We start from the raw sequence: 14962 nt of genomic DNA, 5'->3' as shown, positions 1-14962 counted from the left end.
GGCAGTATTATGAATTTCTTTGTCATTTAAGGATTTCATTCCCCAGTAGACTCCCTGTTGGTATGGGATGGAATGACCTGCACCTTTGCACATGTTCTGTGGAAAGGGTTGGTAACACTCAGGAATAATGCACAGGGCAATTTTACTCCACAAACTACATCCATTTCCCTGAAGAACAATACCGAAATCCCCAGGTGGGGGAGCTGAACTCTGCACAGCCACACCTGAAACCTGCAACTGCCAATGACTCCAGTGTCATCTCTCAGGGTCAGGCCCCTAGGGCCTCATATACAACTAGAGACCTCCCAACTACACCCAGAGGCTGTGGGTGCAGTGGAAATACAGACATGCCTGCACACAGGTCATGCAGTGCATCTGGCACCACCTTTCCTACATACAGCTGAGGCATTTCACTGCACACAGAACCCCTTCCAGCGCCCTCTGCCACACGCTGGACGGGAGCTGAACCAATCAGAGGCTCCCCTTCGTCTTTATGGCCCATGCAGGCCCAGCCAGGATCTTTCCCAACCAATCAAAGGTCTCCTTTCATCCTTCTCAGAAATATCTGCTTCTCTCCAGTAGGTGGCGCACTGCTCGCTGCTGCCACACTCCATGGGCGCCATTCGGCGCTCTGGTTCGCCTCTTTCACTCTATTGTTCCGCCTTAGTGTTTATTCTCTTCCGCTTCCGGGTCACGTTCCTTCTTTCCGTGCCATCGCTGCCGGCAGGATGGTGAGGGGGGCTGCTCTGGGTGTATCCGTCGCCATCCGCCTCGGGGCCCGCTCCCCTGAGCCCGGGGCTGGGCCACATGCTTCGGGGAGCCGCTGTGGAGGGACTCGGCCGGGGCCGATCCGGGAGATCTCGCCGTGGCTCGTCGGGTGGGGTGGGGCCCTGTCCGCTCCCGGGTGCGAGGAGAGGCAGGAGGGGGTCGCCGCGGGCCTGTCTCCCCTCTATTAGCCGAGCCCGTGCGGGGCGGGCATGGGCCGGGGGCGCTCACCTGGCACTGCTGGCTGCACTGCTCGGGGCTGGGCGGCATCTCCTACCTCCCCTCGCTTTACCTGCTGTGTCGAGGCAGTGGGATTAGTGGGCACCGCCCGCCTGTGCCGGGAGAGAGAGGCACTCGTATACTGGCTGTAGTCCCAGTTGCTGGGGCGGGGGGTTGACATTGCTCATGCTTAGCTTTGCTTTGGCTGCAATGCTCGGACGCCACAGGCAGATTACATGGCAATTACTCCAACATGCTGCACTGTTCTCTGCTAGGTGAACGTCCCCAAAACCCGCAGGACTTACTGCAAAAAATGTGGAAAGCACCAGCCCCACAAAGTGACCCAGTACAAGAAGGGCAAGGACTCTCTCTATGCTCAGGGTAAGGGGCAGATTAGTGCATTTCTAGACTAATTTTCCATTGGGAGCCAGGAATTTATTACTCAGAGAGATGTCACCAATGTGGACAGTAATGGGGTTATGATTACTACTGGCAGTGGGAGCCCAGGGGGGTTGAATCCCAGCTGTAATGTATTGCTCCTGAGGTAATAAACACATGGATAATGTAGTGGATATGTGTGGAGAATTTGTTAAGTTTCACAACTGTTTAACAATCTATAGTGATTATGGGGTGGAGGCTCCCAGGATCCTTGGACATTCATGAGTTTCAACTGTTGGCCTGAATAGTTTTGTTTCTTCCCCATAGGAAAGAGGAGATATGATCGGAAGCAGAGTGGTTATGGTGGTCAGACAAAGCCTATCTTCCGTAAGAAGGTGAGCCCGCTAAAGGAAAGAGAGTGTTGAAACTATCTGGTCAATTTCATGTGCTCTGGTAAAGAGGTAATTCAGAGGACTCCTATAGCCTTGCATGATGTTTGTTTGAGTAGAGACTCATAGCATGTGTAGGTAACCTTGGGTAGGGTTGTCAGTGCCTGTTGGCATGGGTCTAGACTGGGTGCAGTGAGTGTAATCTTGCTGTTCTTGAGGCTCAGCAACTTGTATCCATGACAGGTTTTGCCCTTTTGTGCCTGAATTCATTTCTTTCCTCTGCTGCTCCTTGGCCAAATGGTAATTTTTTTCTGATGGTAGATTGAAATAGCATGGCTTTGTCTAGTGTAGGGGTTGGCAACCTGCGGCACGTGTGGCAAAGGCGGCATGCGAGCTGATTTTTACTGCTGCTGCCAGCCAGGGTTCTGGCTGCTGGCCTGGGTGAATGGAACCCTAGGCTGGCAGCAAGCTGAGTGGGGCCTGCGGCCGGGATCCCGGCTGGCAACGGAACCCCAGACTGACAGCAGTTCACCTGCTGCCAGCTGGGGTCCCGGCTGCTGGCCCCTTGCCAGCTGAGGTGAACAGAATCCATGGCTGGCAACGGGCTGAGCGGGGCTGGTGGTTGGGACCGTGACTGGCAGGAGCCAGCAGAACCCCAGACTGGCAGCAGGTGAGCTGCTGCTGGTCTGGGGTTCTGTCTGCCGCCCCGCTCAGCCTGCTGGTGATCTGGAGTTCCAGCCGCCAGCCCTTCTCAGCCTGCTGCCAGCCCTGCTCACCTTGCTGCAGGTCTGGGGTTCAAGCCACCTGGCCCCCTGCCAGCTGGGGTCCAGGCCTCCGGCCCTGCTCAGCCAGCCCAGGGCTCTGCTCCTGGTTGGGGCCTAGTGCTCTGCAACCACTCTGGGGTACCAGGAGCCAGCCCAGGGCTCTGCAGCCACCCTCAGCTTCTAAAAAAAATCTTGCATGTCTTCCACCCCCAGAAAGGGCATCTTGCACCCCAGGTTAAGAGCAACTGCACTAAACTGATAAGATCTTCATTTTAATTAAATTTTAAATGAAGCTTCTTAAATATTTTAAAAATCTTCTGTACTGTACATACAGCAATAGTCCAGTTATATAATATAGATTTATAGAGAGACATCTTCTAAAAATGTTAAAATGTATTACTGGCACGCAAAACCTTAAATTAGAGTGAATAAATGAAGACTTGGCATACCACTTTTGAAAGGTTGCCGACCCCTGGTCTAGAGAGTGGGTACATCACACTTCTGGGCTGGCCAATGTGTCTTGAATGCCAGAAGGGAATGGCCATCCCACTGACTTTAAAAGGGACATAATAGGGATAGAAATTAAATTACCCCTTTAACTTGCTCATATTGCTGATACCTTAAATCATCACAACTGAAAGAATTTTAAAAATCCAGTATCTATAAACAGTGTCAACACAGAGATTTACTATTATAACTATTTTGGTTAGGAATATGATTTCTGCTTTAAAAAAAAAAAAGTTATACAGTGCAACAACTGTGTAGCCCAGGCCTAAGACTGTATGTTAAAGGTGATCTCTGGGGGGAAATGGGTTTGTACCCTCTTTCACTGCTTCATAGGTATAAAGGATGCCTGGAGAACTACCCTTATTTAAAAAATGCATGGGGAGATTTACTTTTGTTTTAACCATAGAAATATCTGGAGTGTCATGTCTGGTTTTTATGGGGACTGGTGAACTCAGCGTATCATCTTAGTTTTCTGGTCCTCTCTTGGCTTCCAGGAAAAAGATTGGAATTTCTAATGTAATTTTTAAAAAAAGCAGAATTAGCCCCATAACTTTTTCTTCCAGGTCCTTATAACCAACAGAGGTACAACTCAGACTTTTTCATTTGCAGGTCATCTTTTAAGACTGGTGGCTTTTCAGTGTTGCTTGGGTCTATTAGGAGCATAGGGAGAGATATTGCAAAGTAGCTTTAGCAATCTGGCTGTGTGGCACAGTTGGTGACTGCTGTATGGATTGGAGTCCTTGGGTAACAAGCAGAAGGATGGGTGTGTTCAGTGTAGTTTGTCTGCCAGAATGATAATATAATCTGGTTTGCTTAGTAGTATTGGAAACCATTATTTGAGTAGCCAGTGGTAAAAGGAGTGCTGCTGGTTAGGATTACCAGTAATCTATAGGACCTAGACTAGAACCTGTGGATAGACAGAATATTGCAGGTCAGGACTGAAATGTAACAGATCTGTGCTGGGAAACTGGCCTCATGGCTTTGTCAGCTCTGTGCTCTTCATTCCAAATAGGAAGTTGAGTTTGTTCCCAGACTTCTTATCTCCAAAGTCCCAAGGCTGCTGGGTTTTTGTTCCCAAAAGGCCTTGGAGCACCTGGCCTGCTGTGTACATCAGGACGAGCTGTTCCTCTCTAGGGCTAAATGATGGCTGGCTTTGCCTATTACTAGGAATATTCTGTTCACTGACTCTCTCTCTCCAGGCCAAAACCACAAAGAAGATTGTGCTGAGGCTTGAGTGTGTGGAGCCCAACTGCAGGTCCAAGAGAATGCTTGCCATTAAGAGGTGCAAGCACTTTGAGCTGGGAGGAGACAAGAAGAGAAAGGTATGTGCTGAGAGGGATTGTGGGTGAATGTTCAACTGTGGACTGTGGCCACTATAGTGCTGAGCATGGTGAGAAAACTGCACTTCCAGAGCTGGCCAGCAGATCTTAAGCCACCTCTGTATTAATGTAAAGATCCTGCTGCTTGTTGGTTGTAACGGTTTAATGGAGAAACTAATGAGGTTGCAGAGTTGGCTTTTGGCAGGGAGAGTAATGTTAATCACTGGATTTTCAGAATGGCTGTGAGAGGGTGCTATTTGAATAATGCTCCATAGAGGTCCCTGAGGCGAGTTGAAATGTTTGTGGTAGGGTTCTGTATTGCACATACTCAATCAGTCTTTTCTCTTTTACAGGGCCAGGTGATCCAGTTCTAAACTCCATCCTGTTCATTGTTATGGAATCCATTAAAGTTTGTAAAAGAATCTGCTGCTCTTGTATATTTCCTTATTGCTAGGGAGGAACTTCTGGGTGTATCAAACCCAAATGAGAGCTGCCGCTATGAATAAAGCTCTCCGGGACTGGGAAATCTCACCAGTGGTTGAACATTGCTTTTGTATGGGCTGATGCTGCCTAAAAAGAGGTTTTAGAATAAATTCTGTCTGTAGCTAGAGAAACTTTTTTTAATCCACACTCAAAGGTGTCAGCTCCTGGGAGGTTGCTCAGGGCCTAGTAGTCTGATGTACCAATGTGGTGTGGAAGCAACATGTTGCTACTGTCCCAGGTTCCTTACTTCCACAAAGGGGAGTAGAAGGTAGGGAAGTGTCTATGTATAGGACTCCATGGGACTGTCTAAACAGAAGTTGCACTGGCTACCCTTACTGACTTAGTTAAATTAGTGCAGATTCTCGTATGTGATCACGTACCTGTTTTAAACCTGCTTCAGTAATTTTGCTTGTTTCTGAAAATGTATGTCCACAAGCTAAACCACTTTGAGAGCGTTAAATTGATGTCTGTGTCAGTTTAACTAAATTGTATAAAATCCCACCTTTATTATAGTGATATAGTTTGCATGGACCAGGCCTGACGTATTAGGTACTTTTAGAGAAAAGGGAGGAGTGGGTAAGATCAGCTCATCCCCTAAGTGATGGTCCTAATGCATGGGGGAGGGCTGGCTTGGCTTTTGCTGAGCCTACTGAATAGCAGTTGGCCTCATTCCTTATGCTACAGATATAGAGCTGGCCTCATTTTAGATCCCTCTTATCTACAAGCACTAGTAGTAAACTGAAACTTATAGGGAGTAACTGTACAAAGGCCCTTGTGGCAGGGTCTAGCTGCCCTAATACAAAATGTAGAGATTTCACTATGACAGATTCCCCTCTTTCCAGTACCATTTTTAGGCAGTGATCATTTATTGCTATTGGTAGATATGAACGTGCTGTGGGTAGCTCAGAGTTGTATGGGCTAAGCTTCATGTATTTAGCCCACAGTCTGCTTCACACTCGGTGTTGGAAAGGGAATGTCTGATTAGCCCATTCAGCTACAAGCGTTTAAAATGTTTAGCCTGATCCCATCCTTAGGCATAGGCTTGAGAGAAACCTGGCTAGCTTTGTTTCACACCAGCACTTAACACCAACCCAAGATTCCTTTACATTAATAAAGCACAAAGCACTAAATCCATGTGTGAAGGTTACAGACTACCAGCTAGCACGAAAAAGGTCAATGAGGTCTGTTAGCACCTGCAATTCCTATTCTGTTCTTAGAGACTGACCTCTACTTCAAAGGAGAGGAGCCCCTCTAGTTTTCTTAAATCTTAAGCTGTATAGAGAATGCCAAGGAGCATCTGGCACCATCTCTGTAAAATTCCACTTATAGTAAGACTAAACTTTGGCAGAAAAAAAATGGTCATATATCTCTACCTACACACAACTGAGATTCTTCATATGCAGCAACAGAAAGGTAGCTCTATTAAGTTTTAGTGTATATGCCTCATCTAGCATAACTTTTACAGCATTAGCAGGAGGGGAAACTCCTTCCACATTTTGTAACAGAATAGTGTCTGTCAGCTATCAACTATTAATGGAATGATTTTTTGACTGGAATTCAAAGGTTCAGCTTTTAGAGCTAAGCTGTTCTTTGCAGTGGAGGTTTAGAGTGGCATCTTAAGCAAGCTGTTGAAGCAATTCTGCATGTAAACAGCACCTTTTAGGCCTACTGAAATAATTGGTAGTATCTAATGCTAGATGAGAAGACAGCCTTTGATGGTGCATCTTCAAGAGAAGGCAGAAGTGTTGATGAATTGCTTTACTACAATTATCAAAGGTGTTCAGGAATAGGTAAGCTTTAATTTTTTAACAAGACTTTTGTGTACAATATTCTTTATGTACAGGTGTCTTGGTATGTGTGAATGTGACTAGTTTTGCAAGAGAACTAGAAAACCTGCTGCAACAGAAATCTCAGATCACACTCAAGCTGAGCGTAGGCTCAGTTCCACTCACCACTACAAAAAGCATCAACCCCCTCTAGTGTTTATTAAGGTAGATTATACCACAAAGGAAGGAGATGGTGGGGGAAAGGACAGAGCACCAGTCAACATCAGTGGGTAGGGGAGAAACCCCTTTAACACACCATCCTCAAGCTATGGGTGCCTAATGATTAATCCCTGTGCACCAAAAACTATTTCTTTAGTCCAAAGTCCAGAGCCAGTAGTGGAACATACAGCTGCTGGCACCAAGACAATCAGTAAGCTGCTGAAGGCAGCTGGGTGACTACTCCCCCAAAGAAATATGGGGTAAAAAAACCCCTAGAACAAAGTGAAAGCCACATGAGTGGGAGATATGACTACATGAATGTAGTGCCCTTCTCAAAGGGAGACAGCCAGCAAGAAAGCAATAGCTTTAAAAAGTACTGGCTTAAGACAGTCATCACAGCAAGGTGAGAGCAACCTTAGGCAAAAGGGTAGGAGGTGACTATATGACTTCAGGTGGGGGTTTGAGGGTGGAGTGTGTGTTTTCTTGCAGCTGGTGTACATCAGTCAGGTGGGCCTGAGAGGAAGCTGTTAAGGCAGGAGGGGAGCACTCTTCCCCTGAGTCCTGGCACCACTGAAGAACCTCATTAACATGGTATGTGCTTGCTCTGTGTTTTCTCACCTGTTACCAAGGCTATTAGGTCTTTACAGAACGCTGATCCAGTCTGACTGACCAACTCAATCCTTTAGCCCCCAGAGAAAGGAAGGTTAAGTCACATGCTACATTGAGCAGGACTTCAATAGATCTAGCAGGGACAAGTAAAAAGGCACCCTCTTCCCAGTAATTGCAACACAAGGATGGAGAGAGATTACAGTACTTTTTGCTGGATTAGGGTTAATTTGGTAAAATTCATCCATCACTGATAGGATCTTCAGAACTTATTGCCCATGGATGTGGAGTGGCAGGATTGGAGCAAGGGAGCTCTGTTGCCTGGGAATTAGATCACCATTACATTATAAGATATCTGGAGATGGTTTTTTGTTGATGTTCATGACAGGCTTCTCAGCTGGGGACTCCCCAATCACCACCACCTTCAGCAGCACAGTACCCGTTGGGTTCACCTCAGTGTTCAAGAACGAGACCCAGTTGTGTAGTCCCCAGTCCTCACTGGTGGGGAGGATCTGCTGGATGGAGCATGCAGGGTTGCATGCCAGGCCGTTGCCAAGGAAAGAGGTAGAGAAGCTGAAGATCTGGGGTCCTCCAATCTCCTGTCGATTCATCACGGCCACAGCATAGGCACCCCCTGACAGAGGCCGCTCCCAGACCTCAAAGTTGTTATCCTGCCAAAAATGGAAACCGAACAAATGTTTCAGGGTGGGACTGACTCTACAGGTCCTAGTCATCCTCTCCCTAAGCAGGCAGCAGGAAGGAATGTGAAACTCAGTTCTCTGTGGGTGGATGTTTCAAAACTCTACTCTCCCCAGTCTACTCTTGAGGAAGGCAAGGGAGGCATACTACCTCCAGCAACCTAGTTTTACCTACAGTCTCACACCCCCAGGAGAAGAGGAAATCTCTTCCCTGGTTCAGTGGCACCAGCCCCTATCATACCTTAGTGATACGGTATCCTTGCTTCCCCAGCGGGTCCTGATTGATGGCAATCACATCTTTGTTCTGGAGCAGCCACTTGGCCTGGGGGCTGATATGACGTAGGTCATTGGACATGAGCAGTGGAGCTGCCATGATAGCCCACAGCGCCATCTGAGTCAGCTGCTGGTCCCAGCTCAATCCAAAGTTGCCAATCACCAGCTGTGACAAGTGTAGAATGAGAATGGTAATAGGTATGGTGCTAACATTTTCATCCTAGTTAAAAAAGCCAGAGCCTTTCATCACCAGCTGGTAGGAGGAAGTGGGGCAAATGCCAAGGTCATGCAGCTATTTGGGGATCAGGAGCTGGAGGAGTTAAGCAAAAAGTTATGGTAGGGGTAAAGGAAGAAGGTTGCGACTGACCAGAAGACAGCACTAGGAGCACAAGGCTTAGTCTGAGGTCAAATACTCCTTAAGGAGTGGCTGTAAGTGTGTGCCCAGCTTGGGCCTGTTTTCACCTCTGGAGAGGCCTGAGTAATTGGTATTCTGAGAATTGGGCCCAGTGGGCCTCAGGCTGGGCAATCAGAGCTAGTGCCCACTTCTGAAGCCTTGGGCTTACTTTTCAGAGTAGAACTGCTCATAAACAATGGCTCCCTGCTGAGCCTGAGCAATGCATGCAGGTTACATTCCTCATCACTGTAGATATCCTAACCCATCTTCACATAACCACCAAGCTGCCTATTTTCCTGAGTTATGGGCTCCCTTTGATGAACCCGTCATGCTAGGACCACAACAGAGGGTCCTCTGCCCCCAACATATTTCCCCAGTCAGTTCCTTACAAAGTTTCCTCCTGATTCTCTTTTGCTCTCAGGAATGGACTCCCCTCCCACAGTCTTGCATTGGTGCTGCTCCCCACCCCTTATTCTTCAGACAAGTAGAAGCCTCCTCATGGTGGTTGCAGTGTAACAAGAGCTCGGGTGTTATCACCATGTCAGGGTCATTCCAGCCTCCTGGCCCAGCAACGTCCACAATGCTGTCTTGGTGTAAAGCCGTCCACTCTAGGGTATTCTTAACACTGTTCCAGGCATCATAGATGTCAGCAAAGTTCCTCCAGTGATTGCAGTAGTGTTTGATTTCTGTGTAATTGGGCTGCCGGAGGACAAAGAGCAAGAGGGCACACATAGGAGATAGCTTGAGCATTTAGGATAAGGAGGCAAAAAGGATGGATGCACTGGGGAGAATCATAGATGGAAAAGACCCATAAGGTTATTCAGTCTATGTGCTGGGGCCAGTGCAGGATTGTTCCCTATGGTACATTCTCTGGTACTTGCCCCACTCTAAGGTGAAAGCATTTCAACCACTTCCTCTAGGAGAACATTCCATGGCCTCCTAAGTCTTCCTGACTGTATTCAGCCTAATGTCACATCATCAAACCTACTCATAACTGGTACCACCCTAAGTAATTACCCCTGGTTCTTGGGGTTTACAGCTTACAACTTCCAGAGGATTTAGTCCCCTCTTTACATAGAAGAGGGTGGCTGCATTCTGCCATGTCACAGCATGAAGGAGCCAGCTACAGGTGAAGTCTTGCACTCTAGTCCCTTTACGGATTAGGATTTTGCTCACAGATTTCTCCCACCCTACTAGTGGAAAAATTCCTGATAGCTCAGTACTCCAAAATCCCCATTGGTGCAGGGGGTTACCCTACTGGCAGATAGGCCTAAGGTTGGGGATTCCATAATCCTCTGGGAAGCCAGAGAGGAAGAACATCACAGCACCAGTTCTGCACAGATCACTCCTCTTCAGCAGTGTGGCCAAATTGTCTCAGGGTTCCTCTGACAGGTAGGACAGAGTAAAAGGATGCCTCTGCCATGAATTCTTAGCTAGCTCAAACCCACCTTAACCCTCTGCTCAGTGCCCCTTCATTCATCAACACTTCTTCCCTTCACCATCTCCCTTCAGCCACTTGGGCTCCTTTGATATTCAGCCAGGATTCATGTAGACACACTTGATGATTTTGCAAGTTAATTTAATTTATTTCCTTAATATTCTGAATCACCAATGTCTTCCCAGCATGCATCACATCTGACTAGGGCCAGTACCCTGGGGACGGGCTCCTTACCTTCTGCATGGGTCTCATGTAGAGAGGCCATTCACAAGAGTACACAATGCTTCTGCCAGTCTTATTCAGGGCCAGAGACATGTTCCTGTAACCTGAAGGAAGAGAACATCAGCCTGGTTATACCACCTACTGGGGCAGAGGGAAACAGGAGGGTACTCAGCACCGTTGGGTCTAATGTCAGATCAAGACTCTTGTAAAACTGGGAGTGGGTTGTGTGATGATGTTTCCCATGGTATTGACTGAAAGTCAGAACCCCAGCTAGAAAGGAATGGATTGTCATAGTCCAGCCAGATGTCTGCAGTCCAGTCGCCTGCCTTTCAGGAAGTTGGAGCAGGTAGGAAGAGGGAAGTAATGTGGCTTAGAGACAGAAAACTCAACAGCCGCAGGGGAGCTGGGCTCTATTCCTGGCGCTCGGTGCCTCAGTTTCCCCTTCTATAAAATAGGGGTGATACTTCATCTTCCTTTGTGAAGAGCTTCAAGATCTACTGATGACAAGTGCTATATAAGAGCTAGGTGTTATAAGAAGGTGTTGTCTATTGCTTAGAGCAGAGGAGTGGGCGTCAAGTCAGATACTGGTTTCAGCCACCACCTTGCCGTATAACCTATGTTAAGGCAGCCATTACACTGCTCTAAGATTCAGTGTACTCTTCTGTAAAATGGGTATAATAATTACATACTGCTGTGTAATGGGGCTTCCTCCCACCTCACAGTACGATGGGTTCTAGTCTAGACAGTTAGTATTAAGCAAACTCAGTTTTTTGCTTTTACAGACAGCTGCTATTTTAACTTCATGAGCTGTTCTCCATGCTGAGAGCGGTTTGAGTAAAGCCAGTTGCGGCTAACAACTGCACAGCTCAGTAATGTGTGCTCTTTACCCCTATGAATCCCTAAGCCATTTGGATTCAGAGGGTCATGTGTAAGCAGTAGGAGACAAAGCCAATTGGGTGAGATTCCAGTATCACTATTCTCTTATCTTTGTACCTAGGAGAGCCCTGTCCTGTTTTGTCTCTTTGACTTAAAGACTAGACAGGGAAAGTTCCTTTGCTATCCCACTTAGGACTCTCCTGGAGTCACAGAGAATCTCTGCCAAGAACTTCCAGCTTCACTAATGACTGCCTAAAGGTGCATTCCAGCTGTAGGCCTGGCACTTGAAGGCAGTGAAGTTATTGTGTGTTAGACTAATCAGCTTCGATAGGACCCCCTGATCAGTTTGCTCTGAGGGAGTGCGGAACCAGCTCCAGCCTCCCTGCTGACAACTGACACTCTGATAAGGACTGAGTCAAAGAGGAGTCCTCTTCTGAGCTGCCCTCTTCCATTTTATATAAGTCTACAATTTGTTAGACAGCATGTCTGCCTGGGGTTCGTTGCCTATGTAGTGAGGAATGAAGATGACCTGCAGCATGTATGCCTGGCCTGTCAGAGAAGCTTCCTTTTAGTTCCCCTAGGTTCTCAGATGGCATCCTCCCCCTCCCCGTATCCCCTCTGCCAGTGGATATGTTCAGTGAAGAGCTGCTCTTCTGAACCTGTCTCAGCTCTGAGACAGTGCTGACTAGAAAGCATTCCCCACACATGGAATGTCTACAGTTGGCACCTACCTTCTGCCAGCTGGTCCTGTGTGCCATAGTTACAGCCATCGAACTTCAGCAGGTCTACACCCCAGTCAGCAAAGGTTTGGGCATCAAGGTCATAGTAGCCATAACTGCCAGGGAAGCCAGCGCAGGTTTTGTTTCCAACATCCCCATAAATCCCCAGCTTCAGCCCTTTGGAATGGACCTGAGGGGAGCAGACAGACATACAATGAGAGCCAACAGCCATGGGGTAGAGAGAGAGAAACAGCGGTGCACAGTAGGAGAACAAAATAGAAAGAAGTGAAATCCCTTTGCACTACCTTAACCACATAGTTGCTGAGTGCATTTCCCACTCCTCCAAGAACAGGCCCATTCAAGAGAGAATCACTGCCCAGAAACCTCTGGGATCCCACTTTCACTGCCAATATAATTCACAGTCCTAGAGGAAAACGTGAATGAGAACCAAACCTCCCTCCCAACACAGAGGCTAGAACCCTCTTAAGGATTCGTTCAGGGGTCCTTAGAGGCCAGGGTTAGAAACCCATGTATAGAATTTGCTAGGCAGCCAATCTGAAGAAGATCAATCATAAAAAACCTTCTAATATATCAAGCACAATAGTCAGTTTTTGTAAATCAGGGAAAGTCCCCAATCAAGTGCCCCCTGCAGAGAACATCTGCCACCCACCTCCACAAGTTAAATCCTAGACTGCATCCAGTTTAGTTCTGCCATGCCCTGGTGGTGTGGAGTCATGAGGTCTCACTGCAATAGCCTGGCTCTATGCCATGTAGGGCATTGAGGCGAAGAACTGGGTTTGTGGAATGGATCTGGCATTGGATAAGTAGCCACTGGAGAGGGCAGAGTATGGGTGTGATCTACTTGCTTGTGCTGCCTTCTCGCACCTTTGCACCTTGGAGAGTGGCAGGTGTACCAATGTCAGTCACGGAGAATGCTGATGCAAGGGATAACAGAGACTCCTCTGGGGATTTAGGTACCATCTCTATCTATACACTCACATAGTCGGCTAGTTTGCGGATCCCACTAGGGAAGCGTTCTGGGTCAGGTTGCAGCCTGTCCTGATGATCTCGAGTCAGAGACATCCAGCAGTCATCAATACAGACATACTCATAGCCTACATCCTTCCAGCCATCTGACACCATCAAGTCAGCCATCTGCATAAACAGCTGCTCACTGAGGGACACAGAACCAGGGGATTATAGGGGTCCAAGTACCATGATGGTTAGTCAAAACAGGGTGTTAAGATTTATTATATTGTGCTAAATCTGATCTTAAAAGCAGACAGGAGATCTATCAACCACATAGTTTCCACCTGCATAGTTACTTCCTAGGAAAGACACATAGATGCTACAGTGCAGTATAAATACATCAGTTGGATTAAAGACAATACTACAAACACCTAATATTTTTAAAGTGTTTTTCATGCAGAGATTTCAAAGCACTTTACACAAATGGGTCAGACCTTGCTAGTGGGAAATCCACATTCATGTGGTAATATTAGCCTGGGGAAAAAAACAGCCAAAGGTCCATCTTATAGATCTGAATGGGACACTGGCCAATGCCAAGCAGAGGATTTGTCTCCAGCCCTGGAGGAGATATCACACACCCTTCTCCGTCAAGATTGCTAAATCTGTTACCAACCAAGGTTCATGTCACTCTCTGTACTGAAAAACAACATAGTTATCCCAGATGTGGAGAGAAAAAAGATCTGCCTCGGAATGCAAATGAGATTGAACTGGATGTATTTTTAAACCACATCCCAGAATTATGCTAAAGCCTTGGCTGTAGTTGTATTTAGAAACAACTGCATTGTCCCTGGATTCCCTACCCAGTCCCTTTGCAGTGCAGGTTTAGAGGTGACCCTAATCCTCTGATTGCTAGGAGGGGAAGACAGAGTGGATCGCTCCATAATTGCCCTGTTCTGTACATTCCTCCTAAAGCCCTAGTACAGGCCAGGATACTGAGTAAGTCAGACCATGGTCTGTCCCACTAGGGCAGCTCTTATGTTCAGACGGGCCCTTAGGGAGAAGCGAGGCCTGATCAGTTCCCTGTGCTCTGCTGGCACAATTAGAGCGGCTCTTTGTTCCTTGTAATTAAACCTGCGGAAAACGGAACAAGTAGCTGAGCTAGTCACGTTCTCCCCATTTGCATCTGAGCCGCAAGGTTCAGTTCCCAGGCATCTAACCGCTTTCCTCCCACCAAATCCCCACCCCGCCGCTGCAGCGGCCCGCGGCTCCGAATCCAACCCCAACCGCGTTCACACGGGGCTGTGGCTCCCACTCCTCGCCCCCCCCCCAAGACCGGCCGCCTGCGGAGCGCAGCTGACGGCAGGACCCCAGAGGCGGCCCCGGCGCCCCCCGCCCGGTACCTGACGCAGGAGAGCGGCTCGAGGGCGCAGTCAGTGCTGCACAGGAAGCGCTCCCAGTGCAGCCAGCCCATGGTGGGGGTCCGGGCCAGCCCATTCTCCAGCGCCCCGGCCCCGGCTAGCAGGACCAGGACCCAGGCCAGCGTAGCCCGCTGCCAGCTTCCTACCGCCGTGCCCATCTGCCGCGGGGACACTCACTGATGTCAACGCGCGCTGGCCTGCCAACCTAACCCCGGACGGGCACTCCGGCTGGCCAATCCCGGCCTGCCGCCCTCACAGCTCAGCCAATCAGAGCACGTAAATCTACATGCAACAGGGTAGGTGCGGTCCCAACCCGGAAGCGGCGCAGGAGATAGAGGGAGAGGTTGTCATGTGATTGGAGTGAAGGGGGGCCTGTCATATGACATGGGTCCAGGGGGTCAGGTGATTACCTCTCATATGTGCCAGTGTCTCCCAGAGCAAATGAGGTGACTCTTCCCCTCTCCATGGAGTGGCAGGGGTGGGAGGTGGCTCCCTTTCCATGACCCAAGCTGGGTGCTGCCCAGCTCTGGAGTCCTTTGC

General features: G+C 48.3%; 2 protein-coding genes across 4 annotated transcripts; one reads left to right on the top strand and one right to left on the bottom strand.

Annotated features, from left to right (window-relative positions):
- Positions 1 to 546: 546 nt before the first annotated feature.
- RPL36A (ribosomal protein L36a) lies at positions 547 to 4763 on the top strand. The gene is made up of 5 exons (XM_030574899.1): positions 547 to 731; positions 1260 to 1365; positions 1690 to 1757; positions 4222 to 4344; positions 4695 to 4763. The coding sequence occupies exons 1-5, from the start codon at positions 729 to 731 to the stop codon at positions 4713 to 4715; spliced, it is 321 nt and encodes a 106-aa protein (XP_030430759.1). The 5' UTR covers positions 547 to 728; the 3' UTR covers positions 4716 to 4763.
- A 1840-nt stretch (positions 4764 to 6603) lies between these two features.
- Positions 6604 to 14659, bottom strand: GLA (galactosidase alpha). 3 transcript variants are annotated; one of them, XM_030574898.1, is made up of 7 exons: positions 14600 to 14659; positions 13035 to 13209; positions 12048 to 12225; positions 10453 to 10544; positions 9318 to 9479; positions 8355 to 8552; positions 6604 to 8086 (listed from the first exon to the last, which is right to left on the bottom strand). In XM_030574898.1, the coding sequence occupies exons 2-7, from the start codon at positions 13194 to 13196 to the stop codon at positions 7760 to 7762; spliced, it is 1119 nt and encodes a 372-aa protein (XP_030430758.1). In that variant the 5' UTR covers positions 13197 to 13209; positions 14600 to 14659; the 3' UTR covers positions 6604 to 7759. The 3 variants fall into 3 exon arrangements, with proteins under 3 accessions (XP_030430758.1, XP_030430756.1, XP_030430757.1); XM_030574896.1 differs by lacking the exon at positions 14600 to 14659 and adding an exon at positions 14405 to 14593; XM_030574897.1 differs by lacking the exons at positions 9318 to 9479; positions 14600 to 14659 and adding an exon at positions 14405 to 14593.
- Between the last annotated feature and the right edge of the window lie 303 nt (positions 14660 to 14962).

The sequence above is a fragment of the Gopherus evgoodei genome, chromosome 9, assembly GCF_007399415.2.
Source record: "Gopherus evgoodei ecotype Sinaloan lineage chromosome 9, rGopEvg1_v1.p, whole genome shotgun sequence".
In the NCBI taxonomy this organism is placed as follows: Eukaryota; Metazoa; Chordata; order Testudines; family Testudinidae; genus Gopherus; species Gopherus evgoodei.
Note: the sequence above shows the minus strand (reverse complement) of the source record. Positions and strands in the feature narration are given on the sequence as shown.

Coding starts and splice junctions, on each gene's coding strand:
- RPL36A (XM_030574899.1), top strand. Junction 1,366..1,689: donor GGACTCTCTCTATGCTCAGG/GTAAGGGGCAGA, acceptor TCTTCCCCATAG/GAAAGAGGAGATATGATCGG. Junction 4,345..4,694: donor GAGGAGACAAGAAGAGAAAG/GTATGTGCTGAG, acceptor TCTCTTTTACAG/GGCCAGGTGATCCAGTTCTA.
- GLA (XM_030574896.1), bottom strand. CDS start 14,580: ATGGGCACGGCGGTAGGAAGCTGGCAGCGGGCTACGCTGGCCTGGGTC. Junction 12,226..13,034: donor TCCGCAAACTAGCCGACTAT/GTGAGTGTATAG, acceptor TGCTCCCCTCAG/GTCCATTCCAAAGGGCTGAA. Junction 8,553..9,317: donor GCTGGAATGACCCTGACATG/GTGATAACACCC, acceptor CACTTGTCACAG/CTGGTGATTGGCAACTTTGG.